Consider the following 15,660-nt stretch of genomic DNA (forward strand, 5'->3'; position numbering starts at 1 on the left):
CAGGAACCTGTGACATCCAGCCCCTGAGGGGGAAATATTATTTAAATGATCCCATGTAGTGTCCTATGTCTGCTAAAAGAGAGAATAAATATAATTAGAAAAACGTGGCCAATATCTTTCTCTGAATCCCCAGTGTGCATCTTTTTTAACCATCTGTTTAGCCACCACATGTGCTAAACAGTAAGCACAGAGCCTATCCTCAAAACTGAAGTTAAGGGTATCTTATACCTTCTAGTAGAGGAGGATCTTCTGCATCCTAGTTTTCCAGCTCCTAAACTGTACCTTCTGTAGAGAAAGTGCCTTATTGACTAGAAAGTGCACCTTTTCCAACTTACCACTTTCCGTATTTTTTGTTCTTTCAGTTCAACAGTTAGAGAAATACTGTTATCCTTCTTTGGGTGCACAGCAGGAATTGAGAAGAAGAGTTAAATGACTTGCTCTGGGCCATACAGGGACTTTGTGACAAACCAGGATGTGATACTGTTAAATAATACTGCAGAGGAATACACTTCCCTCTGAAGCTTAACTGCCAGTTTAACTTGACATATTCTACAAACAGGCACCATGTTATAATACAGATGCTCAGTAAATGGTAGCTTGAAAGTCAGTCTCAAAGTACCAGAACAGCACATTCTTCTTGAGCCTTCCTCATTAACATATTGTGAATCACGTATATCCCATCAATAATGTGTTGTGAAAAACAAAACTTTTCCTTGTTAGATCAGGCAGTGCCATTACAAAAATGGTATATCGTGCTTCTCATTTTATTTTGCAGATAAACAAGACTACTTTAATTACCATGATCTGACATGCCATCTCCAGAACACAAGGTACAGTACTGAAAGGTATACATTTGCAATACAGGGAAGGTTTATTTTAGGCATTAACTAAAATAGTATTAACATAGAGTATGAAAAATACTGCCCTATTCTTAATAGAATCTTTCTTGAAGGAGCAATTGGAAAAATTTATTTCAGGTTTTACTGCTTAAGTCAAAATACTAAATGTTGTACTAAATTATATTTTGGAAAATACGAAGCTTGTGTCACAAACAACAAATAACTTTTATTATTCAGGGTGTCTTGGGTGTGTTTTAGTTTCTTAGATTTTGTAGTGCAAAGTTAATCCTTGCCAGACCTTAAATAAGTAGGAGGTTAGCAGAGTCAAGGAGCCCTAAAAGTCAAATCTTTTCACAAAGATGACTTTCCATTTTTTGATTGATTAGGGCAAAATAGTCATCATAATCAATATGACAAGCAAACGGGAGGACTGAGTGGCAAAGAAATAGGTAGAAAAATATTTGACGGGTGTGGACGTTTTAAGAAAGGAGATGGAGAGATGGCACAAAAAGCCAAGGACGGTATGAAAGGAATGCCATGTTCAGGCAAGAAGAAATGAGAGCAGTAGAAAAATTATCATTGTTGATACCTCAGTCAGGCATCACAGAACAGCTGCCGTGCCTAACAGAACAAACAATTCTTGCACCTGCAGAAAGAAAAGAAATAATAGCCAACATAGCATCTTCCCAATCAAAAGAAGTAGATGTGGATGTCCTTGAGAATATAAATTAAGATCCCTGTTAAAGTCACAGTCCAGCAACTGTGGGAACAAAACAGATCCAATGATGCTAAACACTTTGTCTGAGTTACTGCTGTATACCTAGCATACAACATATTTTCTCCCATATGCTTTAGCAGGAATACTTGCTTGAAAAGTTTTGTGTAAGCTGCAGCAGAGCTGTGGAAGCTGGAGAGAGCATCCCCCCACGCCATGGCACTCAGAGCTGGGGCAGCTGGCACCCTCGCCACAGCCCAGGCTGCCCACTCACTGCAGGGCAAGGCATGCAGGCACCAGCACCGTGCCGCAAGGAGTTCTTGGGCCACATGGTGAGGACCAAAAATTTGGGATGTATAGAACCTGCCATGATGTCGAGAGGCAGCTACTGATCACTGCAGATGAGTACTTGTATTCAGACTGCAGGTATCTTTCTTCCTAAGTTTGTGTAGTACATTCAGTGATTAAATAAATCAAAGAGGGAATTATGCCACATGAATGGTCATCTGACAGCTTTCCAGGTACGATATAAAGAGTCCTGAGTGGTTATCAGGGAAAAAGCTGAACAGACCAACTTTATCAGAATACACAGGACTTTGCTACCCATAGAGAGCTTGCAGAGCACATACATAAGATACACAATCATGAACACAAGGTGAAACACCAAAAATAGGACTTCAAGAAAAGAGTACAACATTTCCCAGGACAGGCATCTGGGTATTGTTGAGAATGAAATTTTGAATGAAACTGCGGCAGAAAAATCATATAAAGTGTAGGATTTACAAACAGAGAAATATACCATATATAACAATATATTTTTATAGGACAGGCTTCAATAGCTCCCAAGAACCAGGTCACAACCTTAATGTTGGCTGACTGAAGCTACTGCATTACTATCATCACAGATCACTTTTGCATTAGTGATTTGCTAATACCACCAAATAGATTTAAATACATATAATGTTGGAATTAACTAGTGTTTTCTGATAAGGAGCAAGTCATCTTCTATTATCAGATATCAAATCATTTCAGTATTTTGCTGATATGTTCTCCTCTGGTACAATCTGTCAAAGAAAATAGTTTGCCTGCTGATAGAATGGAAAGAAAATGTGCCTGAATAAGATGCAGATAAAAATGGATACAGAAATTAGCCCTGGAGTACTGTAGATTTCCCAAGGCCTTGCTAAGAACTCAGAGACAGTTATATTTGGCTTTAAGTGCTCAAGCCCAAGTTTCTTCTCAGAAAATGCTAGATCCTTCATAGAGCTTAAACAATGGCAAAGATATTTAAAGAAAGACCAAATTTTGTTTATTTGCAGTTCACACTACATTCATCAATGGAAGAATAGGTATGGGAAATAGTGAAAGATATCTTTGTAGTATCACGTGAATTTGGAACTCAGGTATCATGTATGGACCAAATCTTTCATTTTAGCAACTGGGCTATGACCATAAGTGTGTGTCCATATCAGGGACTGAAGGATTTGATGGGTTTTGGGGGGTTATGGATTTGGCTTGCATATATAGAGAGAGACTTATGGTACACACTCAAGCACACGACTCGTACACTTTTGAAACAAAGGCTGCTGCCATGCAACAGAACACTAGCTAGGGAGTGCATTTTAATGTGGACGCAAGGTCGTCTTCTACATAGCTCTCTATATTTTTATGGCACATGCAATGTTAGGTTGTTGGCAATCTGTTTATTACTTCATATCCATGATGCTTGTTGATAGAGATGCTGTTACAGGTCTGCTCTTTACCTATCTATCAGTTACCAAGTTATAGTCACAGGTGGACCTCTCCACTATTATCTCTCTATTTTGAATTACTCTGTGCTATGTCCTACTAATGGTGGATAATACTTAGCAAAAAGGATAGGAAAGTGTGCATTTAGTGGTTGTAATTGACAGAAGCTATAGGTAAATTCCTTCCTGTGTAAGAAAAAAGCTGAAGCTGAAGATCTAGAAAATTATCTCGTCTAGCCTACAGCCTACCCATTTGTAGATGAGGACGGCAACATGTTCTTCATACTGATTCTTGTATTATAAAGACAGGAAAGGTGTGTCTTGCCCTTCTTCTCTTGGCACATTTTCCTGACTGAAATTCTCTTCTACTGCAATGATGTATTTAAAGACAGGTCCTCCTACATAACAAAACCTTCTGAAGGCTAGTACCGCAGTGGTTCAAATCAGCTACCCACACTCTCTTTTTCCAGTTTCTGAAAGGTAATTGCATCTTGTTTATCCTGAATGCACCTCCAGCAGGCTCCTTTCTGAGTCATAGTCACAGTAGCAAGACTGAAAGAGAGATGAGCAACAAGGCTGGAGCCACGGCTTCCAGAGAATATTGTCCCATGACAGCTGGTTAGGGACAGCATGCAGGGATCTGGTGTGGTTGTTTACTGCTAGGTGTATGACCCTGAGGATTTCGTAGAAACGGCTCTCCGTTTCTGGAGTCAGTGGAACTTTCTCTTCAGGGTCTCTGGAAAGATCGAAGAGCAGTGGGGGATCATGCCGTGTGATGAATCTTCCATGGCAGAAGCAAACGTGAGAATCATAGCAACCATTGGAGCCTTCAGGACTGAAGTTTGGAGTGAAGAAGAAGACTTTCCAGACAGATTCACCTGCAATTTACAGATACAAAATAGCTGGTGATAAAATGACAAACTAAAAGTCCCCTAGTCTTATGAAGCTCTAATTTACACCATGGGAAATCAGTCTTTTGGTACAACCTTACTCTGTACAGGAACTGCTATACACTGACAGAGAAAACAAAATTGAGCAAAACAAAAAAAAGCAAAACATGGCAATTTTCATGCTACAGATATTTATGAAGTAATTATGATCATTTCATTCCCTTGGAAGAATTCTGATTAACTAAATCATAGAAGACTTAAAAGAAGTTTGCGTTTTCACATGAACAGTGCTAAGAAGATTGGCATAAATATTTACTAAGCCGTTGCACTGTCTTCTTCAAGACTTATTAAAATGTACTTTTGCACCTTGACCATATCCAGACACTGTACGGCCATGTCTGCTTTCCATTTTGCTAATCAACATAATTTCATTTTTACCTTTTTCTCTCTTCCTCTCTCTGTTGTATTAACCCATTGCCCTCTGCCACATGCTTTCATTGCAAACACCCGGAGACAGAGTTTCTCATTTTATTACATGTGATGACATGAAAAGGTATAATGGATACTAAATTCCTGTCTTAGGCCTCTAGATGTTTTTTCCAAAAACAAATAACTGTTACGGTAGTGCAATTTTTAGGTGACATTCTGCTTTGTAAAAAGGGAACCAAAGTTCTTAAGTTATAGATTGGTCATTCTCTCTCAGCTTAATTTGCTGTGCATAGAAACTGAGCTGCCTGCACTAGTGTAACTTCAGTCAGCATTTTCACTTTTTAAAAATACTAATTATCTCCTGGATTGAGAATAAGCAGATATCAGCTGGTTCCTTCAAGAAGCACTCTTGAACAGAAGGTACACTAGAGAATCTGAAAATACTTAACCAGAAGTAAACAAAAAATGGCCACTATTTTCCTCAAGTATCACAGAACAGACAGGGAAGGCAGGAACAGACAGGCACTTCCAGGGAAGCACACTGTCCTCCCACAGCCAGAGAAGCATACAGCTCTCCAGAAATGGACCAGAGAATAATTAGAGTCATAATCTGTACTTTACTCTTAATAAAAGCAGGATACTAAACAGCTGAGGTCTATCATGTCAGACTACCTACCCACTTGAGTGTATACAGACATCAGAAATACATATTCATCAGTAATTTACACTCCTCAGCACCTTATTGTGAAAAACACTTTTTGTATCTCCTCATTTTTTTTTAAATACTGGGGGAAAAACTTTTTTGGCATTTTGTTGAATTTTGTTAAGTTCACAGAAAGCTTGTTAATCTAGTAACAGATTGTCACAGATTTATGTGTGCTACAGTGGTTAATATTCATTAATCAATTCATCAATTCAACAGAATGGAAAGCACTAGGAAAATGTGGAAGGGCAGAGATGAACTGGTACATGCCATACTGTAACTACATCACACTCAATTTTTAAAGATAAAAACAGGTTTAAAGAAAGAAATGTTACAGCTGACTAAAGAGTCACAGGCTGCAGTTCTAGTCTATAGCATGAATTTAAAGGACAATAGGTGACCTTAAGATTCTTTACAGCTTCTTCTACCCCACAGCATTTTTCACATTGCACGAGAATTTACCTTTAGGGACCAATTCAATGACAGAGCCTGGAGACTTACAGTTCTCTTAGTCTGCACTTAAATCAGGGTCGGAGCAGTGACGGTTATTATACACATTAGACTGGGAGAACCCTCTGAACGCTGCTAGGAAGTCAGCAAAGGGGAAAGAGCTTTAAAGGCTGAGAGTGACTTGCTGGCACAAACAATAGGATGTGGTAGGCTTTAAAAGGCTCCGGCTGTGACAGCAGAAATGGCACAGTCTTACTTGGGAAAAAGGAAAAGAAGAGAAGGGAAGAGAAGGGAAGGGAAGGGAAGGGAAGGGAAGGGAAGGGAAGGGAAGGGAAGGGAAGGGAAGGGAAGGGAAGGGAAGGGAAGGGAAGGGAAGGGAAGGGAAGGGAAGGGAAGGGAAGGGAAGGGAAGGGAAGGTAGCATTCCTTCATCTACCTTTCCAATAACATTTTGAAAGGTTGGTTTGATAATTGAATTCTTTGCTGTTTTCTCATAATTAAAATAAACAAAAAAAATCCAACAATTCCCCTTAAATTTCTTTGAACTTATGCATGGAGCATTTCCCAGAGTAGAAATATGCCTGCATTTACTGAGATTTCGAATTTACATTCTGCGAAGGTATGTGATTCTATACTAAGCATTCTTTCAGGCTCTTTAAAAGTGCTTAATTGGCAAGATGGACAATGAAGAACAGAAAAAGCCAAAGGGCTTTATTAATCAGCGCACTGTGTGTCTTTGTAGACCATGCAACATTTGCCTCACCTGAGAATTTGATTCAGGGTACTATAACACATTGATAGAAGAAGAGCAGAAAAAAAAATTATATAGCTATTAAAATGTCAACTAAAAGAAATTCCAGTAAGGCCACACACATGAGAATTTTGTGGCCAGGCTGTCTTACCACACATCTATCTTTGAGGGTACACTTGTGCTGACTTACATTGAAAATAAATTTTCAGCCAACTTTTTTGTTGTTGGGCACTGTAGCACCAGACCAGTTCAAGGGCTTACAGACAGCAATATGAAGTTTGGGATTCTGAGCTAATGCAATTCGGTACAAGAAGCTCATATAGGTAAGACATGGGTAAAAGAAAGAAATAAGGAAGTTGTACCATGACTGTTTTCCCCCACAGAATAAAGAATTGTTCAGGTTTGGCTATATACAGAGCATATGGCATGTTGCACAATCATGCGTGGGGTTGGGGACAGAGCATGTGTGACATCACATCATGTCTGAATCATATTGCTAGTGTTTGAAGAGTTGATGCTAGTTTATCAGCTATGCAGCTATGTAATGTCATGATCATACTACACAAAACACTGAATTCTGAGAGAGCAAAGTCCGTTATTGTGCAATGTTCATCTGTTGCACTGCAGCGATGTTTCAGCAAGGATCTGGATCTTCATGTGGTGCTGGAGGAACAGCAGTGCAGACTTTAACAGCCGAAAAGCATTATAAAAACTAAAGCATATCTGTCAGTGTCTGTGTCTGTGTCTGTAGAGCAGCCAGTATAATATACTAGGAGACATAAAGAGCTGTCAGACTCTAATTTGTAAAGCTGATGAACTGTAAAAGGGTCGATATTAAAAAGAGAGAGCTCTCTCCTGTAGCGGTTTGGTTAAGTGAGAAGGGGCACGATCTTGTGCCACTGAGCAGTCTGAGCAACCCAGGCTTTGAGCAAGGGTTAAGCCCAGAGCTAGCGACCTTGGACTCCCCTTGAGCGGTGCAGGGCGGGGGGCTCTGCGGCGTCTGCTTCAGCGGGGGGGCGGTCACGGCTCTGAGTATGTAAATCTATAGACCAATCACAAGTGCGATCGGGACGCGTGATTAGCATGTACTCAGATTACCACCTATATATTCGCTGCGTGCTTTGTGAATAAACGGAGAACTTCCATACTCACATTGAGATTGTGTCGTTACTCTGGACCGTCGCCCAACACCTGCGAGCGCGCCCCCTTTTTCCCCTTGTTCAACTGGTAGCAGAGGATGGTTCCCTTCGGCGTGCTCTTTCCGAGACTGCGGTAAGCAGCGATCAGGAGGTGTTGGGAAAAGGACGGCTGGGAGTGGTGCTGCTTGGGTCAGATAAGGCAGAGCAGACACTGGTTGGTGCTGCTTGGGTCAAATAAGGCAGAGCAGACACTGGAAGAGTTGGCCACTCAGCTCCCAGAGTAAAAAAGGGCAGCCATGGAGACAGAGGCTGCAGCCGCGTTACTCGTAAGTATCCTCTCTAAGAGAGGGAGCGAGACAGCGGAGAAACAGCTAACTAAGCTGATAAAGTTGGGCCAGCGCTGGGGACATTTTAAAGACACAGCACTTATATTTTCCGTGGAGGAATGGAGAGAAATGGGAGACACTATGCGGGAAAAGACTGTTGAGAGGGACCCCGAGGAAAAAGAAATTAAGGAGGTGTGTGGACTTTGGCAAAACGTGATAGAGACTTTAAAAACTATGAGGGCAGAAAGAGAGGTCACCCGCGCGGCTGCTCAGATGCGGGCGGCACCGGAGTCCACCCCTCCCCGCTAAAAAGGAAAAAACTTCTGGGGCTCTGTCTCGTTTCTTCGGATTACCGGCAGTTAAGGGCATGTCGACGCCGATACAACCATCTGTAGCTGAGGCACGCGCGGTAGTGGAGGCAGCCGCCTCTCGGGAGCAATGGCGCAGCAAGAATTTAAAGGAGGAAGTTACAAACAAAGAGGAACATGGCTCGCGGAGAGTCACGCAGCAAAGGGAGTGGAAGGCGAAAGAGGAGGAGGAGGAGGAGTGGTCAGCTCCTCCCGACCCTGCCCAGCTGGCGGGCGGAGAGGGGGGCTGGCCCCTCCCCTCGGTGCTGCCGGAGTACCCGCCCCTTCCGCCTTCGCCCTGTCTGTCAAGATCGACGTCATCTACCCCACCTGACCGTGGGAACCCGGAAACGGACCCCACCGGCCTTTTACAGCAGGTCTTGTGGGAATTAAAGGATTTAAAGGTACAGCGTCTACAGTCAAGAGCATTCGCTCCTGGATTACAAAACAGAGACAACTGCAGGGATGCTCCGCTTCCACCTGCACCTAGGGCACCGAGGTGGAGTGGGGTGATTCGTGATGCCATATTAGAAGGACACTGGAGTGCTGCTGCGGATCTCGGTGGAGTGGGAGCTTTTCCAGTGCTACAACAGAATGGAGTAGCTACGTGGGAACCACATGATTGGAAAATTCTTCAACAAGCAAAAGCTGCAGTTACACAGTATGGAGTAAAATCAGACTCTACGAGGAATATAGTCTCCTGGATTATTTCTGCTGATCTCTTATGCACGCATGACTCCCGGAATTTAATGAAACTGTTGCTGACACCTACTCAATTCCTTTTGTGGGGTTCAGAATGGGCACAACGAGCAGCCAATGAAGCTGCGCAAAGAATGAACAATCCAAATGATCCTTTACATGGAATTACTATGGACATTCTCACAGGACAAGGAGTTTATTCTACGGTGCAAGCAGTTACAGTTACCGGCATTAGTCCTACAAAAATCTGCACAGCTTGCATTTGAAGCATTCCAAGCCTTGCCTGGCTCCGCGATCCCGTCATTCGGATCAGTGGTTCAAGGAGCTACGGAGAAATATGAGAACTTTATTAATAGACTATGGGAAGCCGTAATGAATCATCCTGATCTTGATGATGATAACAGGCAGCAGATGTTAAAGATTTTGGCCTTTCATAACGCAAACAAACAAACTAAACAGTTGCTCGCTAGCTTACCTAAAGGTGCGGGAGTGGAGGAAATGGCGAAGTGAGTCGAACGTGCTGACGTGCAAAGAGCTAGCAATACCATTGCTGCTGCTGTACAAAGTGCCGTTAAGGAAGTGATTCAACCCTTGGCAGCGCTGGTACAACAAAGAGGGACACGACGACCAACACGAGCGGGACAATCCTTTCAAGGAAATTGCTATCGATGTGGAGAGAACGGACATGTCAGAAAAGATTGCCGAGCTGCTGTCTGGTGTGATACCTGCCAGAAGAATAGTCATACAACTACGGTGTGTCAGGGAAACTTCCGAAGGAGCGCGGAGAGGGGCCGCGTGAGGAGACAAGTCAACCCATCGTACGAACCAAAGGCTTTTTACAACAACACCAACCACCAACCCGAGGAAGCCTGGGGTTCGACGTGGAAATCACAGTAGATGTCACCTTGCGGAGTCAAGAAGTACAGAAGGTCCCTACTAATGTGCAGGGTCCGCTAAGCGGGGATTTCGATCCCATGGGAGGACTTTTGTTAGGACGATCTTCTGCTGGTATAAAAGGACTTGTAATACTTCCAGGAGTCATAGATGCAGACTATACCGGGATCGTATATATTATGATGTATACACTTAATCCACCTATGTTTGTACCAAAAGGTAGTCGAATTGGACAAATAATCCCCCTTTCTGCCTATCAACAAGGTGCTAATACGACTACCTACCGTGGAGATCGTGGATTTGGCTCCACAGGACCAGCGCTATGTTTTACCATGAGAATGGATGACAGACCAAATATGTCAATCACAATGTCTCAGAACAACACTCATATAAAGGTACAGGCCTTGCTGGATACAGGTGCCGACGTCACCATTGTCAGTCGACGCGTCTGGCCAAGGAATTGGACACTAGAAACACCTGATTCACATATTGCTGGCATTGGCGGAAATTCTGTGACAGCTGTTAGTCATCACCCTGTGACCTTACACTTTCCAGAGGGACAGTGTGTAACTTTGAAAGTTTATGTCTTGTCCTTACCTGGGGTTTTGGAAGCACCCGTAGGGCGAGATGTCTTAAGTCAGATTGGTGCAGTTCTTACAACCACTCATTTTTGATAATGGCCGCTGGAGAGCAGTCGCCCAATCCACCTTTGACTTGGATATCAATCAGATGAGCCTGTGTGGGTTGACTAGTGGCCTATGACTGAAGAGCGACTGCAGATTACTAAGGGACTAGTAGAGGAACAGTTAAAAGCAGGACATATCGAACCCTCAGTTAGTCCTTGGAATACACCCATTTTTGTCATCCCTAAGAAAAGTGGAAAATGGAGATTATTACATGATTTACGGAAAATTAATGAGCAAATGCAAGCAATGGGAGCATTGCAACCAGGTATTCTGTCACCTAACTTGTTACCAGCAGGATGGCATATATTGATTGTAGACTTGAAGGACTGTTTTTTCACCATATCTTTACATCCTCAGGACACCATGAGGTTTGCCTTTTCTGTTCCTGTTATCAACAAAGCGGAACCAGCTCAGAGGTATGAATGGGTAGTTCTACCGCAGGGCACGAAAAATTCACCTACGTTATGTCATCTCTATGTAGCATGGGCGCTGAAACCATTGCGCCAGCTATGGCCACAGACTATCATCTATCACTATATGGATGATATTTTGTTATGCCATGCCGATCCTTTTTCAGAAGAAAGTCTCCACAAACTAACAACAACGTTGGCGGAGAAAGGTCTCGTGACTGCACCAGAAAAGATTCAATGAACTGATCCCTGGAAATACTTAGGATGGACAATTTTGGATGCTCAAATCCAACCTCAAAAGGTGGAACTACATACAGATTTGAAGAACCTGAAGGATGTACAAACACTTCTCGGAGATATTCAGTGGGTCCGTAACTGTGTCAGTATCTCGAATACCGAGATCGCCCCCCTCACCGAACTGCTGCGACGATCACACCCTGCTGACACCATACAGCTGTCTGAGACTCAACAAAGCGCATTGCGGTCAATCATCGTCAAATTACAAACTGCATGGTCATCGCGACGCATTCGTGAACTACCTGTGTCTCTGCTTGTAATTAACAGTGAAAATATGGTTTGTGGTGTCATTTGTCAGTGGCAAAACAAAAAGGGGGAACTCCCCCAGGGCTACAACCAATGCCACTACAAATGCCACGATAAAGATGAAGCTTTTTGGGTGTTGGAATGGGTATTCCTTAGTGTACAACCAAAGACAAGCATACAGACTAGACCAGAAGCCATAGGGGAACTAGTGAGAAAGGGTAGATCTAGGATTATAGAATTAACGGGACTGGATCCAGCGGATATTAGTATTCCTGTTAATGCTGCAGACCTAGAATGGTGGTTCCGCAATTCTCGACCCATTCAGGAGGCGTTTTTGGGGTACGAAGGAAGAGTCCATTCACAGCAACCGAAAGGCAAATTATGGCATATATGACAGAAAAATCAATGGACAGAAAAATCTAAAGTACAGAAAACACCAATAGTGGAAGGGTTAACAGTCTATACAGATGCGGGAAAGAAACAGCGCAAAGCAGTGTGCGTGTGGCAGGAAAAAGGGGATTGGGTACACCACATGCTGTATGGTCAGACCGATGATACCTTACAGACTCTGGAACTATCTGCCGTAGGCTGGGCCTTGACAAATTGGCTGGATGGGGCTATAAATATAGTCACAGATTCTATGTACGTAGCAGGTGTCATTCCACGCTTGGAGGAGGCATTGCTCTGAGACACACAAAATCCCTGCCTTGGGCAGTTATTCTTGCAATTACGGTCTATTATGCGACAACGCAGTGCGCCTTGTTGCATAATACATGTACGGAGTCATCAATGGAATCTTGGTTTGGGGAAGGGCAATCAGGTGGCAGACTCTCTGGTTAGTCCTGCTTGCCATATTCCTCCTTTAGACAAATTTCAACAAGCCAGACAAAGCCACGAGCATTTCCATCAAAATGCAAAAGAAATACAGAGACAATTTGGAATAACAGAAAATGAGGCAAAATCTATTGTTCAAGCATGTCCGAGGTGTGGGGCTCAGGGACCAGGCATTGGTATTGGTGTAAACCCGAAGGGTTTGGCAGCACTTGAGCTATGGCAGATGGATGTAACACATATTCCAGAGTTTGGGAGACAAAAATATGTACATGTCACAGTAGATACTTTTTCAAAGTTAATCTGGGCATCCGCAATGTCTGGAGAAAAGGCGCAACAGGTTTGTAAACATTTGTTGGCGTGTTTTGCCGTTATGGGGGTGCCAGAACAGATCAAAACAGATAATGGACCAACATACACCAGCCAAAAGTTTCGTGTATTTTTGACACGCTGGGGAGTGAAACATGTTACTGGTATACCACACTCCCCGACAGGTCAAGGGATCATCGAACGTACCCATAGAACCTTAAAGGAATATTTGAGGAGACAGAAGGAAGCAGATACTGATCCAACATCGTGGTTGCATAAAGTGTTGTTTACTCTGAATTTTCTGTGTTTGACAGGGGACCGAGAAGAACCACCGGTTGTAGTACATCACCAGCAGTTGAAATTTAATAATAACACCATTATACCTCAGTTACAGGTGATTTATCGGGAACCTGCTACAGGGGAGTGGAAAGGACCGGTGCCAGTGATCCTTAGTGGCCGGGGATATATGTGCGTGGCCACCGACCAGGGACCACTTTGGGTGCCGAGCCGATCAGTAAAACCACACCTCCCCGGGAAATCGGAGGGGCGAGGAAACGCGACAGATGTAGATGACTGCCCATGAATGAGCCAATTATTGGTGACGGGGCATGTCGCATTTGATGAGGAGTGTGAGGATGAGGTAGAACTATGGTCAAAACCTGAGACAATCTTCGCATTTATCTTTGCCCCCGGGGTTGCTTCGGCACATGCAATCTCGCAGATACGAAGGTTGGCCTGCCGGAGTGGAAAAAGGGTCAATAAAACATCCCGGGTATTAGAAGCTTTAGCAAATGATGTAGACAGTGTTAGGCATGCAACTTTGCAAAGTAGAGCTGCTATAGTTTTTTTTGCTTATGCATGGACATGGGTGCCAAGATTTTGATGGGATGTGTTGTATGGATTTAAACGATTCTTCTCAGTCTATTCATAAGCAGGTCCAGGATTTGATAAAATCCACAAACTGGTTACATGAACACCATGGATTCCTGGATGACTGGCTTGGAGACCTGGGAATTGGCGGATGGGTGATGGAACTGGTAAAAATGGTTCTTACGGGAGTTTTTGTGATTGCAGTTATCTTGTTAGTGTTACCATGTCTATTTTCTTGCCTGCAGAAAGCTTTAATGAAACTTGTAAATCAGGCCTGGCTTGCTCACAAACAAGAAGGGGGAATTGTAGAGGTTTGGTTAAGTGAGAAGGGGCACGATCTTGTGCCACTGAGCAGTCTGAGCAACCCAGGCTTTGAGCAAGGGTTAAGTCCAGAGCTAGCGACCTTGGACTCCCCTTGAGCGGTGCAGGGCGGGGGGCTCTGCGGCGCCTGCTTCAGCGGGGGGGACGGTCACGGCTCTGAGTATGTAAATCTATAGACCAATCACAAGTGCGATCGGGACGCGTGATTAGCATGTACTCAGATTACCACCTATATATTCGCTGCGTGCTTTGTGAATAAACGGAGAACTTCCATACTCACATTGAGATTGTGTCGTTACTCTGGACCGTCGCCCAACACCTGCGAGCGCGCCCCCGTTTTCCCCTCCTTCACTCTCCCAGTCTCTCTCAGCTGATATAAAATCTCATTTTGTCAGAGGGTTAACTACAAGGATCAAATTAATCTCTCAGTAATTAACGATACCTTTGTTCTGCAAAGCATCTGGATAGTAAAATCTCTTTATATAAAAAGATAACTATATGTCTCTTCCTCAGTGAAGTTAGTAGCAAAATTGTCAGGGCTCCCTCAGTCAAGTATATCACGTCCCTTCTAAAACAGCAGGCAAGCTCTAAGCCTGCAGCACCCTTCAAGATCCTGTCCCAATGCTTCACAGCCACTTTATTTAGCATTCATTTTTCCTGCAATTTTCCAGCTCTCCAAATTGTCCAACAATTTCACCTATTCAGCTCTCAGAATACCTCTTTCCTTCACACGTTAACAAAAAAACCCTACAGAAGTTGTACATATAAATAGTCTCAAATTAAAATAGATTGCAATCAGTTCAAGCAAACCTGCTATGAACATAATTGTTCACAGTTCGATCTCCTTAACAGAGTCCTTTTCTGTTTTATTATCCTTCACACATCTATTTATCCTCTCGTACTCATGCAGACAACTGTAGCTCCAACAGACAGGTAGCAGCCATGAGATTAAATAAAAGTCTCTCAGTAAGATATATTAATATTTCCAAGACGAAGTGACACACTGGATATGGATGTCATTTCTGTTATAATAGCACTGTTCCTAATCACTGATGGTTAAATGGTGTTTTCTGATCAGCAGTTCTTGAAGTGAGTAGAAGCTATTGCTGTGTTATTGGCTCGACCTCATTTTTACTGCATTTAATCTACGACAGCAGTTTTATAGGTTTGCTGCTACTGCCATCTCCTTTGTTTATATTACTTTGTTCTTCTTTCTGTAGAAGAACAAGTTAAACAAGTCTGTTCTTCACTGTAAATTGGGGTCCTGGTCTCTCCTTGACTTCAGATGCCTTTGAGCATAACCCTTTGGGCATAGCATACCAATGTAAATTGCCCACGGACTTTTCCTGAATCTCAAGTGTGCTCTGCAGCCATTGTCAGCTCCCACGCTCTAACTCACACCAGCTCTTCAACGTTTCTACACAGTAGCAGATGAAAGCTGCAACTCAATTGAAAATTACATTCTTCAGCTAACTGTTGTTAGTGTTAGATTCTATCCTTTCTTCCCACTTCCTATATCTTTAGAATGATTTAGAATTGTTAGGTTCTCTGCTAATCTTATATAAAGTAGATATCACGTATGTGTATATACTCAGCTCTTCAATAATGTAACAATTTAGAAAAGGTTTCAGTTGCTAAATTCTTTTAGAATTATATATAGCACATAGAGAATACTATTTGGTTACTATACAGAAAATATATGTATTATTTTTATTACTATGTGCATTCCTTAAACAGCTAATAAAAATCTGCTATTTGAGT

The 15,660-nt window shown here is 42.8% G+C and overlaps 1 protein-coding gene across 5 annotated transcripts in view; it reads right to left on the minus strand.

Moving 5' to 3' along the window:
• Window positions 1-1,087: 1,087 nt before the first annotated feature.
• Window positions 1,088-15,660, minus strand: part of STS (steroid sulfatase) — a 121,420-nt gene continuing 106,847 nt past the window's right edge. For all 5 annotated transcript variants that reach the window (XM_068419627.1, XM_068419636.1, XM_068419609.1 and 2 more), the window contains one exon: window positions 1,088-4,180. In XM_068419627.1, coding sequence (XP_068275728.1) covers window positions 3,798-4,180 — 383 coding nt within the window. In that variant the 3' untranslated portion in view covers window positions 1,088-3,797. The remainder of the gene's footprint in view (window positions 4,181-15,660) is intronic.

This window comes from Nyctibius grandis, chromosome 2 (genome assembly GCF_013368605.1).
Source record: "Nyctibius grandis isolate bNycGra1 chromosome 2, bNycGra1.pri, whole genome shotgun sequence".
Lineage (NCBI taxonomy): Eukaryota > Metazoa > Chordata > Aves > Nyctibiiformes > Nyctibiidae > Nyctibius > Nyctibius grandis.